Source organism: Agelaius tricolor, unplaced genomic scaffold (assembly GCF_023055355.1).
Source record: "Agelaius tricolor isolate 1412-34295 unplaced genomic scaffold, bAgeTri1.0.p SCAF_4, whole genome shotgun sequence".
Classification (NCBI taxonomy): Eukaryota; Metazoa; Chordata; class Aves; order Passeriformes; family Icteridae; genus Agelaius; species Agelaius tricolor.
Window position 1 is genome coordinate 45,781,432 of NW_027269264.1, and position 14,870 is coordinate 45,796,301.

General features: G+C 43.4%; 1 protein-coding gene across 3 annotated transcripts in view; it reads right to left on the reverse strand.

Annotated features, from left to right (window-relative positions):
- Positions 1–411: 411 nt before the first annotated feature.
- The window catches only part of EGFLAM (EGF like, fibronectin type III and laminin G domains), a 75,709-nt gene continuing 61,250 nt past the window's right edge, over positions 412–14,870 (reverse strand). For 2 of the 3 annotated variants that reach the window (XM_071425515.1, XM_071425514.1), the window contains exons 17-24: positions 14,137–14,253; positions 11,753–11,933; positions 9,405–9,428; positions 7,203–7,281; positions 6,217–6,360; positions 3,641–3,724; positions 2,487–2,590; positions 412–1,974 (exon numbers count right to left, since the gene is read on the reverse strand). In XM_071425515.1, the coding sequence (XP_071281616.1) occupies positions 1,820–1,974; positions 2,487–2,590; positions 3,641–3,724; positions 6,217–6,360; positions 7,203–7,281; positions 9,405–9,428; positions 11,753–11,933; positions 14,137–14,253 (888 nt within the window). In that variant the 3' untranslated portion in view covers positions 412–1,819. The remainder of the gene's footprint in view (positions 1,975–2,486; positions 2,591–3,640; positions 3,725–6,216; positions 6,361–7,202; positions 7,282–9,404; positions 9,429–11,752; positions 11,934–14,136; positions 14,254–14,870) is intronic. The other variant, XM_071425516.1, reaches the window with a different exon arrangement.

A 14,870-nucleotide genomic window follows, 5' to 3' on the forward strand; every position in this document is an offset into this window, starting at 1 on the left:
TTCTCCTTCCCCATGGGGCTCCCAAGCCAAACAAAACTTTGCTTCTCCTGGGAGGAGAGCCATGAGTGTCTCCAGTTCCTCTGCAAGCTGCCTGTGTCTTCTACAGACTTTTTTCCCCAAAATATCATTTGAACAGGGGTCAGAACACAGGTGCACATCACATGATGGCACCACCACTGCCATTTTCGTTTTATTTTCTGTTTGTAGTAAGTGCCTGCATTTGTTTTTGACCACTGCTACCTTATCTACAAGGAGCACAAGATCCTTCATCTAAGAGATCAGGGTGTCCCTTTAGCATGCAGGACAGGAGCTGGGGTATCTTTGGCAGGAACTTGTCTGTACCATTATCTAGGTGTAGGTGTAGGTGGGATGAATCTAGGGAATGTGTGTGAGCTGTCAGGAGGCCAGGAGCACTCTGAGCACACTAAAAATGCAGCAGAGACCTCCTCACATCCATTGCTTTCACCACATCAGGTTCTTTCAGCTCACAGGCATTCAGATGAGCCTGTGCCCCTGAGGAAGTTTGTGGCTCCCCTGCCACAGGCATGTGGCAGGCTGTGGGGTGCCCTGCTGCATGGTTGGTCTCTCTTCCTCCCCCCAGCCCCTTCACAGGCTCACTCATCCACTTTGAATAGAGAATTAAGGAAGAAAAATCTCCAAATTATGAAATTCTGAACCACTCTTTCAGTGTCTCAACAGCACTCTGTTTGTGTTTGCCTGTTTAAATTATACTTTGGCAATCAAGGTTGTGTAAGTGCTGGTCCAGTGCCTAGAAAACATAACATTTTAAGAGGACTGTGACCTAGCAAGGTCTCTTGCAATAGCTTTTCTCACTTTTCTAAAAAAAAAAAAAAAATTATAATACCACAGTAGCAAGTATTTGCTCTTTTTTTTCCTAATCTTTTAATCTGTTTAAGACAGGAAAGCTTCATAATGTACAATTTTAAACTGTCAAAATTTACAGAACAAAAAGAGTCAAATGTAAAACTGGTCATAACTCACAAATATCCCCATTTAAACTGTATAATACAGACATTAAGCCACAGGTCACTTTTCTATTTTTAGGAAAGTGTGCAAAGAGCTAATTGTATAGTACATGTAGATGTTAAAAGTGATGCCATGTAAGCAGGTCTGCTGCTGCTATAAAAAATAGACAAGTATAAAATTACTTCTACAAAATTGGTTCATTTTTTTGTTGCTTGTAATAAAAAAGTAGACTTGTAAGAACTTTCCTCCTCAACAAACAACAATATTTTGAAACCAGCCATTGTAACTGTTATCCCACTACACAGGATGAAACATAACTTAGCTAAATCAGAGAGTGGTAGGGAGAACTGCTTGTTCCAGGACCTACATGTGAATGCAGGAATATGCTGCCCGATGGTGTATTTGTTGAACAGCACAGTCACTGTATCACTCCACGGTGGGATGAGTGCAGGTGTTTGAAGACTGCTTCCTCTGATACTACAAAAGATAACCTAAGGACCACAAAACACAGTCACTGAGCTACTCGAAACATCACACTTTGCCGTTTGCACTGATGCACAACCTTTAGCACTCACTAAACACTTAAGGGGTAGAGGGCATGGTTCATACACAAAATTATTGGTTTCATTTGGACGGGAAAGGAGAAGAAAGGAGAGGGAATGAGAGGGGGGAAAACGTTCTTTTTTTTTCCTTGTTTTTGGGTTTCCCTTTGGCTTTGTCACCTTCCCAGACGGGCAGCATGGTCTGGCTGTAGAGGACGGTGTCAGCCAGCTCCCGCTCAGCCACACACGCACGCACACGACGGGTCCTCGGCACCGGGATCCCTCTCTTGTCACTTGGTCCCACACGTGTTGATGTTCTTCCCGTTGGCAGCATCCTCCACCAGCGAGATGTGGTAGTCAGTGGAGAGCGTGAGGTGGGAGATGCAGCCCACCAGCCCCCGCAGGTACTGCCGGTTCGTGTGCAGGGCGATTTCCTTCATGCCCCCTGCGGGAAAGGCAGCTCTCAGATACTCCCCATGAGCACGGGCCTCTGCTCCTGCTTGGCAGGCTGCACGCCCAGCAGTGCCATCCCTAGTGCCCCTCGGAAGGGAATTTTAATTTATAGGTTGCTCTGTGTTGTTTTAAGTAATGATTTTAAGCACTTGAAACTACAGAGGGGATAAGCAGGAGGTAATGAATTAGGACACTAATTATTTATTCCAGAAATTGTATCATCAGTAAGAGCTGAATCAGTTTGTGCCCAGGTGTGGGGTTTCTAGCTGCCTCTTGCTGTTTCTTTATGTACCTGCCAGGAGTACCAGAGGGTGTCCTATAGTGCTCATCCCTCCTTATACCCACTCCCCCATCCCAGTCAGAGAGGCCTCCTCACACAAAACAGGCTGTGGCAGACTGGAGGCTGCTGTGTGACACCTCCACCAGAAGCTGGACAGAGCTGGACAGCCCTGCCTTGCAGCTGACCTCGCATTTGTGTCCTGAATGTGAATAATTAGCACCCACCTACGTAGAGATCTCCATTGATATTTAACTGCCTCATCTTCCCAGGGGATTTACCGGTCCTGGCACCATAATCGTCCACAGTTACTTTGCCAGATTGCCCATCCCTGAAACGAAAAGCAAATCACTCTTTTTCATCCAGCCTACAGTCAGAAGGGAGGAGGAGCAAAGGCATTTTCCACTTGCCAGGAGATCAGAGCAACTCAGAGCTGAGCTGGGTTCATGGTGAAGGCTTGGAACTGGGAAGCCCCACAGACACAGTGTATTAAGGCCATCCAGACTTTTCAGGTCTTAGGATTTTTTTTATAGATGTAAAAGACCTGCAAAGTGTGCAGGACACATTTTCAGAGCAGAAAGCGCTGGAAAATAATCAAATTGAACAGGTAGGGGACAGAGGGGATGGGCACATTCTAACCTATTGTTAAAAATCAAATGTAATGTTAAAAGTTAATAGCAGAAGATTCGACAGCAGGGGAAAAATGGGCAAGCTATGGTAAAACTTACTTTTAGGCAGTTTTGTTACCCACTAGAGCCATTTTACATATGGTCAGTAACAGTATTAACAGGAAAGTTACTTGATGGGTACTATTCTTGCTGAATTTGGTAACAAGTTGAGCTAAATTTCAGACTGTGATTTCCAGGGAATCAACCTCTCATGAAGAGAGGGATGTATGCTTTCCCTGCTGGACACAGCTGCCTCCCATGAGGTAATGTGTTATAAATATGAGTTATATATACACTGCAAGATGTCTGCACCTCCTCCAAATAGAAAAACTAGGTTTACACTGTCTGTGCTCCAATGCTTGTGCCAGCCCACAAAACGCTCACCAGGGAATTTTAAAATGCAGACATTAAAGAAAAATACTCTTGACCGAAATGGTACGGGTTTAACAGAATGTCTGTCACAGCCCCAGAATAGCCCTGCATGACTTTGGCAGCCTGCCCTGAGCTGTGCCAAGCTGGCACTGTAACCTCAAACACAGCAATCCTTGTGCACATCATCCTGAAACAGCCAAGCTGCTAACAGCTCCACTCCTAAGCGAGGTGTGAGTGTGGAGCTGCAGTGATTCACACCCCACCAGCCCCCAGAGACACCAACCAGCATCTTTAATGGCAGGGTGGCCCCCAGGTGCCCCAGATGGAGCCTGCCCACTCACCGAACAGCTTTGACTCTGTGCCACCGGCCGTCGCTGAAAGAGCCATTCACCGTGATGGAGGCAATGCCACTGCCCAAATTGTAGCTACAGTTAAAAAAAAAATTGAAATGTTACTGCCTTCCTTGAAAGGACCTGCATGCCAAACTGCTCAGGCATCCTTACTCCCTTTTGGCTCGGATTTTGGGGCAATCAGTGGAGTCCCAGCAGCTGTGTTCTTATTTTTTTTAAAGTCAGTCTCATGGACCAGCAGGAAAACTCCCTGAGTCAGAGTGGGTGCCATCACCACCTTTCCATGGGAGCAGGAAGAGAGCCTCTGCATGGCCAGTCTTCCCCAAAGCAGGGGACTATGAAGGTCAGTGATCTACAGTTTCAAATATGGCAAATAAATAAATTTCTGCAAGAGCAAATAAGCATGCAACCCAAAACTGATCTACAAACCGTTTGAAATATAGGGAAGGTTGAGACCTGTGATGTTAGAAAAGATGAAGTCTAATAAATGCAGCTGCTTCAGCTGCCACTCTAATTATTTCTTTGTGCTTGCTTCTACTAAAATAACTCAGCAGATATAATGTCCCCATCATGTTTACACTTCAGGCATCTTAATTCCTGGGTCCCTGAAGCTTGGGCCAACCTTAACAAAAGAGAAGTAGCTGCCACAGCACAGTGAGCTATTGAGTGCTCCGGATGAGCTAGCTGCTGCTGGACTTCAGCCTCTACAAAGCAGGAGGGATTAAAGCCAACATCACCATCTCTCCAAAAGAGACTGAACATGGAATGAACTCATGGCCAGGGTGAGCTTCTGAAGAACAGCACATTAAACTGTGAGCTGCCCAGTACAAACTGGGGTTACCCTAAACTTGTTTCCTCTCCAGGGGTTCAAGTGAGTCTCAGGCAAGAACCCCCTTTTATACCCAGGATGAAGACACCAGTGTAGGTCAAAAACAAGAGGATTTGAGTGTTCAGGATTGCATCAAAATGTTAGACCTTTGATAACAGAAATGAGATTCATATCCCTTATGAATCCTACTGCAGCAGCTATCCCACTACAACAGTGAAGTAACCTTTGACAGAAGCAGGAAGCAACAGAAAGAATTTCTAGCAGCAAGTACACTGTACATGGAATAAGGCCATAGAAAATGGGAAAGTAGAAGTGTGGTTTGGATTTCAAATTGGATCAGAACACAGATATCTAAACTTGAACTGCAGGAAAATTCTTCAGACAAATTCACAGCCCTGATAGTCTCTTGACTTCACCTCTCAAAAGATGAAAATCTAACATGAGGATCAAGCTTTCAGAATATTTTTTCTGCATTTGTCCTTTCACTATCTTCTCTGATGCTCCTCTTCAGTAAGCAGTTATTGCTTATGAGGGTTTTATTTTGGTAGATTAATTTTTCACTTTCCTAAATGAATGTGGAATGTACAAATATTTCAGTAAAATTCATCCGGTTTGGTCTAAAGTTTTTGACTATCTTTATCTCTGAGAAAGAGCAGCAACCTAATAAAAATTTTACTGTGTTTTGGAAACAGAACAGAGTGGCCACTTAGTATCATGCATGTTAAAAAGACAGTCCCTTCCAAAGACATTTAAACAACACAGTACTTCTGCAGAGTCAGTTCCTTGTTTATAATTCAATGAGGAAACCAAGAGTTTTTGCCAAGTTAGCCACTGTTAAATCACATTTTATAAAAAGCTTTAAAAGAAATTAATTTAAATAGAAATGTGCAACTTATCTATACATTCATGGTAGCAAAGAACAACCAGTTAAGTAAAGTAAAAAAAATAGCTTAAATAATAAACTCTCTGCCACATGACCAATGGTATCTCACAACAATCCACAATAGTGATGGCATCTGTGATTTGCTGTTTCAGTGTTTGCCTAACATAACCTAAAGGAGCACCATGAGGAAACACAAGGCTTTCAAAACACAGGAGACCCAAAAAAGCACCATGAAAAAACTTGCACAGGGTGTGCCTGAGTGAGTGCAAGGGAGAAAGAGATTCTGAAGCAAGACCCCAGCATTTCCCAACACTCCCCAGTTTCACCATTTTAGCAGCAGTATTACTGCTTAATTAATGATTCTGTGGACGGTGGCAGAAACAAGGTGTGGTGACAGCTGTGTGTGTGTCACAGGGCTGTATATCTGGGGGTTTGAGGTGGTGGAAGCCCTGCTCCTGTGTGCACTGTCTGGCAAAGAGTGAGCCCACAGTGAGCAGTGGCACCACCAAAGTTTGTCCTCGACCCCTGCCAGCCCTACCCTGCTCTGCCTGAGACAGATTTAATGGGTATGTGGGGGGCTTACCAAGAGTATTCATCCCCTCATAAGAAGGCTTTCAGAAAATCACAATAACGCTCTGATATTTGAAAACCTGGGAAGGAGGAGTGATGCAAATCTTGCAGCACATCACCTCTTCAACTTACATCCTCTCCCAGACAGCAAATGGGGTCCATCATTGAACAAAACTTTGAGGATGAGAGTGTCTCACACTGTGCCAAGGGACAAGTGCACTGTATGTGTTGTAGCAACTCCTTTGAGCCCTGTGTGTTACCCAAACAAGGGAGAGAAAAGCTCACCTGAATATTAATGCTCCCTCCTGAAGGCCTAGAGAGATGAAATCGCTATTGGGTCGCATGGGACTGTTTCCCCTCCACATCAAAAGGCCTTCCTTCATTGTGGTTTTAAACCTCATGAACACGTTCGTTCTTGTTCCTGATACTCTGTTTAATGTAGAAGGAGGAAATAATAGTAAAAAACTAAATTGTGCCAGTCTTCTTTCAAAAAAACATAAAAGATGATGCAGTATTTAGTCTCTGCTGGTCTGGTGGGTTACTCTCCTGCAACTCATTTACATGCTGATCTGTGAAAGATTCTGGCTCACATCCCCATTTCCATCATTTCAGAGCAGGGGAATTTAACTCATCTCTCTACACAATAGCTGCTAGGTAATTCCATACAATTAAGAGAAAATCCTTTTATTCCTCTAGCCTAGTGTGAAATCCTCAAAAAACAGATTTTGAGAATGCCCAGTAGATGTGATGCCCTCAGAAGCCAGAGGAAGGAGCATAAGAAGGGCAAACCTTTAGGTGGGAGGTGAGGACACTGGTGAACCCTTCTCTACTCAGTGCCTGAAATAAAGGTAGATGGAGGAATTTGTTGAAACAAGCCAACATTTGCTGTAATGTGGGGCTGTTCTAGGATACAAAGGAGCCAAGAAAGTAACTTTGAGGATCTAAATGTTAGGCTAAAGCAGGAGTTAAAAAGGAGTTAAGGTCCTTAGTCTCTTTTGAGACACAAGCCCTCTATGGCTGTTCTTTGCCCACAAGGAAAAACCAGCCCCTCTCCCTGTTTCTTGACAGGCTGCAAGATGCTCAAACTAAACCACAAGGATATGCACTTAAAATGCATTTTTCCCTGAAATTTAAAAATATGGCAGAAGTACAGTTAGAAATATTATAAGTACAGCTTAAAACATGTACATATACTACTCTCTCTCACATAAGGCTCCTAACGTTATAACATTTAAGAAACAGAATACTTAGGTCCACAGGAGATACATTACCTTTTCAGGATATCTGGATTATCATATGTGAGGTAACTGCGACCAATAAATTGTGGGATTTCAATTGCTTCTGTAATGGCTGAGAAGTCAATACAAAAAAATGAAGATGAGTGTCAGATAGCTGACTTGGAAATGGAAGGAAAAAAAGACTCTTTTATTGATTTACTCCTACAGTGGCAGGTACCTACCAGTGACACAGAACTGAGCTGAACCCACACTGCTTTGCAAACAGGCACTGCCAGATTTTGCCTAAATGTAGGGGCAGCAGTTAAGGGAGTTTAAATGGCTGACAGTCCCTCTGCTTACAGCCTCCATGTCAGGAGCCTAATGTATTGCTCCACTACAAATGTTAGTGCAGAAAATTACGAAGCATTGGGAAAACATTGCAAATTTTCTCTTTACCCCCATTTCCACATTCCTTGATTCTCTATGTGGCCCAACACTCCCTCTTGCCAAAGACTGTGCATTAACCACCTTTGTTTACAGGTTAAGAAACTCCTCCCCAGCTGCTAACAGAGCACCACATGCAGAGCACATTAGGGACCTCTCACCCTGCCAAGGGAGGCTGAAGGCAGCACACACAACCTGTGAGCAGCTCCCTGTTTTCTGTTTCAGTGTCTGTGACTGCCCTGAGTGGCTGCTGCCTGCTCAGAGCTCAGCCCTGGGGTGCAGTGTGGGGGCCAGGCTGTCTCAGGGAGGAGTCACAGAGTCCAGAGTCCCAGATCACTTTAGTCTACTGAAAACAGCTGGGACTATGCTAAAGGCTGCATGGCAGAGGCTGTGGAGCCCTTTGGTGCACTCAACACTGCAGTGCAGCCTTGGGGGTCTTTTTCTGTGTCCCCCATACAGCATTTCTCTAGGGACAGCCCCAGGTGCCCCTAGGGTGTATGGCTGGGACAGTGGCAAACATTGCAGCCAGAACTGGAGTGGGTGCACTGCTGCCCATGGAGAAGACTTTGGCAAAGTAACTCAGCTGTGTGACATACACCACGGAACATCCCTGATACAGAGCCCTTCACCAGGCTATGAACACTGGCCCAAACTGATTTTTTTGTTGAGTGAACATCCTACAGTTTGTTGCTGATCTCCCATAACTGACTGCTGCATTAATATAAGCCAGTTGTATAAATTACTTAAAATAGGTGCCTTCATCCTATTTTCTTACTGAGGAATAATCCCTTCAACCCACAGCTAATCCCATCTTTATAAATTTCAAGCTTTCCAGGGCAAGGATGCTTGCTTTCTTTACGCAACACAGGGTCTGGCTGGGCTTTTAGAGCTCACTGTGACACAGATATGCAACAATTGGTGTAGTTTGGCAGCCAGCAACAGTAATATGAAATTTAGCTCTAGGTGCCAAGACTGAGAATTTTAGATAGTGATGAATGACTGTTTTCACCATAATGAAATCAGGAAAGCTGCCTAATGTGTCTAAAGAAACCACCACAGGCCATGTCCAGCCTGCAGTCTGCCAATGGCGTTGGAAGATTGCAGAAAGCTGTGTTACACTGGCCAAACATTCATCGCCAGGTCTGACACTTCCTGCACTGGACAGCAGCCTCTGGTGGCAGCAGAGCATGAAAGGAGCCCTTGTTCCCCCTCCACACCCTGCACTGGAGCCCCACTGCTCTTGCCTTCAGCAGGGAAAGGTGCCTATGTCATGCAGCAACCTTTGCCTGTGCCAGAGTACTCTGATTTCCTCTAGAGAGCTTAATGGGCATTTACCTCTGCTTGCTCTTCATTTGTTTCTCTGAATCTGAGTGCAGAAAAACAAGCAAATTTTAGCAGTACCCTTGATGCAGTCAGGATCTTTGCAGCCGGAAGGGAGCAGAGCCAGTAAGGAAATCTAGGACTACACACCTTCATTCTTTGCTCATCATGATTCAGCAGACAAGCACCAAAGCTCTCATGCCAAGCAGGAGTGAGCTCTGGACTGCAGGGCAGCCTGAAGTCACACCACTAAACCCTCAGCCAGCTACCTGGCCCTCTGCTCTGCAAATACAGGGACAGCTCTATAGCCACTGTTCTGAGCTTGGCAAATGCCAAGTTTGAAATATCAACAGTATGATGTTTAAGGAAGTACTATATAACCTTAGAAAATATTTTGGCTTAATGACAGAAACTTGCCAGGCTTAATGGGAACCCAGCATCCAGACAAACACACAATGACAGCGCAGTTTTCACATAATTTGCAGTACTTACTGTTCAGGCAGTAACTTCCACACTCTGCAGTGAGTCAGCACAAAACAAAACAAGAACATTCTGGGTTTATTATTCTAAAGCATAAACATCTCTTTTAGTCCAACTTCATATCCACTTTTCTACAAATGTGTAATCAATCTCCCACCTACCATTTGCACAAGTGACTACAATCACCTGTGAAGGTAGTACTGTTTTCATAATTGGTTTGCTCCAAGTATCTATATTTGTCTGCTCAAAACACTCAAAGGGACAGACAAGTGGGACCAGCAGCAAATCCTTCTGCTAGTCCTGCTTCTCAAATCTCAGTGACTCACCAGATTTTACCCAGGGATCAGCTCTAGCCAAGGGAAAACAAGAGTTTGCTGTTCTATTCTATCTTACAGTTAAAGTATAAAAATATCTTTAGCACTCCCCCAGCTTGGACAGAAGATATAAAACTTAGCAATGCCAGCAAAAACTCTATTGAATCTTCTGGTAATGATCCATTACAATATGAATCAATATCTCATATACCTCATACCAGCATTACTTGAGTTTTTAAGTGGTGTGTGTAATTTTGAAGAATGAGGTGAGCTCCCTCAAAAGCACTTTGCTTTTTAGGGGTTTTTTACAGCAGCCTACCACCAAGAAGGATGGAGACAGCACCTTCACCTCACATACCTTCTGAGTGCACTAACCAAAACCCTCTTGTGAAACAGAAGTGACACAGATGTGCATCCCACCTTAACAATGTCTACACCCCAACAGAGACACAGGTAAGGATTATTTTGAGGAATCTGTTTCAGGTGGTTCTCATCAAGGCTGTCAGGGACTGAGGTTCAGGAGCAACTCCATGCTCTATGCACATCTATCAGAAAAACTTTCAATTTTTTGGGGCAGCTGAGGCTGCACAAGTGCAGAGAGGTTGAGCTGCACCTGAATAGGAGCCACAGGCATCAGGAACCGAAACCAGGTGGCTCATGCTTTTGGACACCCTTAAAAATGAATAAAGATTGGATTCACATAGAAAGCAGCACCCAGGATCTGGCTAAAAAAATCATAGGCAGAAGTGCTTCAGACTGTCTCTGAAAGCCTGGACATTTGCTGAGGTGACAACAGGGAGGACATGCCAGCCAAGCGGCACCACTGCTGGTACCACGGGCTCAGACACTGCTTCCTGGGCTCAGCACAGGCCAGGAGCTGAGCAGAGGTGAGGAGCTGCAGCCCCAGCACTGCCCACCAAACAGGCAGGCAGTCACACACCCGGCTGCAAAGGATGCCCTTGAATGACTGCCCTGGGACATGTGCTGGTACTGCTGCAGATACCATCTTGAAGCCAGGAATTTAGCACCCTGCACATACCTAGAAAGTCAAAATCCCAATTCTCCTGCCTCCCTACAGAAAAACCAGGGTAAATGACGTTGTTTCAGCTCTTAGACCACAACAATGTAAGCAAAGTGGTTACTTGCATTGCATTTTATTATAATGCTTTTGTTCTAAGATATTGTCTATTTTGAAAAAAAAGCCAATATATTCATTGCAATTTAGCCAAAACCACTACACTTAACTTTGAAGTTTATGACTGTGAGAAATGAAGCAGTGGGTGAAGACAATAATGTCAGTCACCTCTTCTGAACCGAGTTTACTGTTACATTACAAAACCTCCCCTCAGGAATTTTTTAAGATCAAGCTTGTCAGAAGGGAAACGACTCCATCTAGTGGAATAACCCAAAGCACACTTTTAAAATGCTTTTCTTGCAATCTTATCCCTTTCCTGAATCTAGGGTTTAAATTATTACAGTGGCTCTGAAGAAAAGAGAATAATGTGCACGTGGATGAGTTTTCTCCTTGGTGGTCTCCTTCGCCCCACCAAGGCAGGATCTGTGCAGATGGTGCAATCTCCATCAGAGCAGTCAGTGCCTAGAACAGGAGCAGACCTTGATGTGTGTGAGAACAGCGTTTGCTGTCAGCTGTATGGTGGATAAAATTACAAGGGTTATCCATGCTCATGCTTCAGGATGTAACATAACTGCTGGCTGGAGGACCCTGGCAGGAATTCCCCCTTTGCACAGCACTGCACAATGTGGGACGTGTACCAAGTGTGAGTGTTCAGTGTCGTTCACCACAAGCAACCAGATACCAGGTTGCTATCTATGGATCCTAGCCCCGTGCTGGGATAACAGTTACCACATTCCTAAATAACAAAACAAATTCTTCCCTAGATACATGGAAAGTGCACAGATGAAAGGGGTGCTCTGGCCCCCAGGGTTTCTATTTGAAGGCATGTACAGCAGCAGTTGTAGGTGCTAAATCTTCCTTATTTTTGTGATCAGCTCCTGACCCCTGGGTTGATATCCAGCTGTTGTTACCTTTTTGGCAATGCTGGCCATCGAAGCCCAGGGGACAGTCACACTCGTAGCTGTCCTTCTTGGGAACACAGGTGCCTCCATTGGCACACGGTGAGGTCACACAGGGGTGGGCAGCATTTACCAGGTTGATTCCAAAACTGAAATCCTGTTTCACATCAATTGTCCGGTCATTCAAGATAATCTATATGTTAAAAAAAAAAGAAAAAAAAAAGTGTGAAAAGATAATGTTAACACTTCCAAATCCACAGTATCATACTGCTAGTTAGATTATTCCTCTGAAAGACTTCCTTGAAATGTAACTCTTGAAACTTGGCCCAAACCCTATTCTTGTGTGTTTTCCAGTTGCAGAGGTCCAATTCATACTTTGCTCCTCCTGATGCCCTGGAGATTAATCTCTTTTGTGTCCTGTGAAACAGCCTCAGGCAACTCCTGTAAGGGGTGAAGCTGTGGGGAATTTACCAGGCCCTTGCCTGAACACTGGTGCAACACTGGTTGTAGCTGAACTGTGAGCTGGGATGGTAAAATTAGATGAGTGCTGCTGAAGAAAAGCATTTCTGAAATCAGAAAACCCCCCAGGAGATGAGTGTTGACAACAGAAATACTAAGCAGAACAGCTTTTTTTTCACATTTTCTATTGCTTTCTAGTATCTCATCTTGCCTGAAAGAAGCTAGAGTTAAGATGAATGGAAAACATAAATAATGACTTCACAAAACTGCTTGTATATAAATGGAAGAGAACTGCTAAATTCTGGGATTTTTCCAATATGTCACCAGCATATGTTCTCCAAAATAAACCAACATTTGTATAATCTCAGCTGACATCTCAGCAAGAGAGACTGCATGCAGGCACAGCATCTGATCTCAGCTACATCAAAATAAGTACATCTTAACAAACAATAGATTTTAAAGCCAGAACTGAGAAAGGTAATAGCTGCTCTGGCTCCTGCATAACTTGGACAATGCACCTTAGGGGATCCAGCCTGGAGAAGAGGTTACATAAAGCACCACACAACTCTAACAGCAGAAAAAATATCCAGTCCTGTCATGCAATGGACCAGGGAAGACTGTTATGTTTTCAGCTTCCTTCCAAATTTTGTTCCAGAGGTTAACAAGCCTCCACTCATAAAAACATGTCTTTTGTTTTAAACTTCTATTCAGTTTCCAGCCCTTGTTCCTCATAATGTCTTTTTCTGCATAATTCCAGGACCACGTATCCAAAAAAGTCTCATCCTTATCTAGGAACTAGAAGACCAAAACAAAGTCACTTCCCAGACTTATCTAATTAAACTAAACATATTGTGATCTTAGGTCTTTCTATGCACTGCATATTTTCCAGCACTTGGTGATGTTTGCAGTTCTATTTCTGTATAGTTCTCCAAAATCCTACCATGTGTAAAGAAGGCAACCAAATGTTCCCCGTGCCCAAAAGGCAGGCAGTACTTTTCCTTGACTTCCCATTCATGCCTCTGAGAATACAAATCCACCTTACTAAGTACATCATAGAGATAAAGGCTCACACTCTGCATTTCCCAATACTTATCAGAGCCTTTACTCTATTGTATGCCCCCTCACCTTGTAATTGTAACCTGTGTTAATTGCTCCCAGGCTCTCTATCTTGCATCCCAAAATACATTGTGTTTAGTCAAGTCTACCTTCCCAATGATGTTCACGTGTCTGACCTGTTCCTATCACTATTACTCACTCCCTCAATTTTCCTGAACTTCATGCTTTCTGCTGGACAGCTGACAAAGGCAGTAAAAATTGTCAGACTGAGTCACTGAACCATTTACACTGAGCTACAATTATTTTTCTATCCTGGAGCAATTGTTAACTGTACAGCTTTAAATTCTTAAAAAAAAAAAACAAAACAAAACAAAACTATAATTAAACTTGTGGGTTTATTTGTTATTTCTTTGCATTAATCTGATGCAACTCATTCCTCTAAAACTGTGAGGATTCAGGGCCAACCTTTCAACTTTATCCAATTATTTTAGGTATGTTTAGAAAGAAAAATGTAAGTTCAGTTTGCACTTTCATTTGATTATTTACTAGGCCTTTACAAACTGCACTTATGCTCAGCTGACCACATGGGAACATCATCCCTAATGTCTGCTAACAATGGAAAACATCTCATCCATTCATGTGCCCCATATAAAATTGTGAGAGGGGAAAGCAGTATGGTGTTCATCTCCATGGTGGTGTAAGAATGCAATAGGCAGACTTTTCACTTTGAAATAATCATTTAACCACTTCATGGTGGGCTCCTGAGGTGAAATCCTTGATTATTTTGAATATTGACAGTCAAATAATGGCAGGTTTGCACAAAAAGCATGCATGGATACAACAGAAATAAATGCCCACAGTGTGTTTCTCTGGGCACACACCTTCTGGATGCTCCCACTGAAGGGTCTGAAGATCCCAGAGTTCTTCTTCACATCATCATAATTAGGGACTCCACCAATGAATATTTCAGAGCTGCATTTAATCTGTGTAAAAGCCCCCTGCAAGAAACACAGAATAATATTTTATTAGAGTAGCTGGAACCATGCTTCTATCTTCAGATTAGCCCACATGAGTTGTCATATAGCTTATTTCAATGCCTCTTTGTACAATCAAGAAAGCCATTGTGGGACACTCTTGACTGACTTTACACTACCCCTGTCAGAAGTAGCTGAAAAATCTCAAGTATTTCAAAATGGAAATACTGAAGGAAGAAAGAAACTGACTCATTGTGTTTTCTGACTACATATCTAGCTTTATTTGCAAAGACTTGAGGTACACTGATGTAAATTTGTAACCAGAATTAGGTTCATAAAGCTAAAATCAGAGCAAAGTTCAGAGCAACAGAGACTCGTTCAGTATTTCCAACATCTAAGAGGATAACCTACTGTAAGATATGGGGCTAAATGAAAGAAACATTGAGTTTGCATCAATTACCAGAAGCAGCTGCTCAGGATACCTGATGGGAATATTCAGGGTCCTGGAGTCAAGTGAAAGTAAATTAACAGCTAAAGACAGAATAATGTGTAACTCCAGTCCTCCAGAAGCTTCTGTGTTTTCATGGTTCCCAGCCACCCTCCTCCTGGAGCACTGCAATGCAGCACTTAAGAGGAAAAAA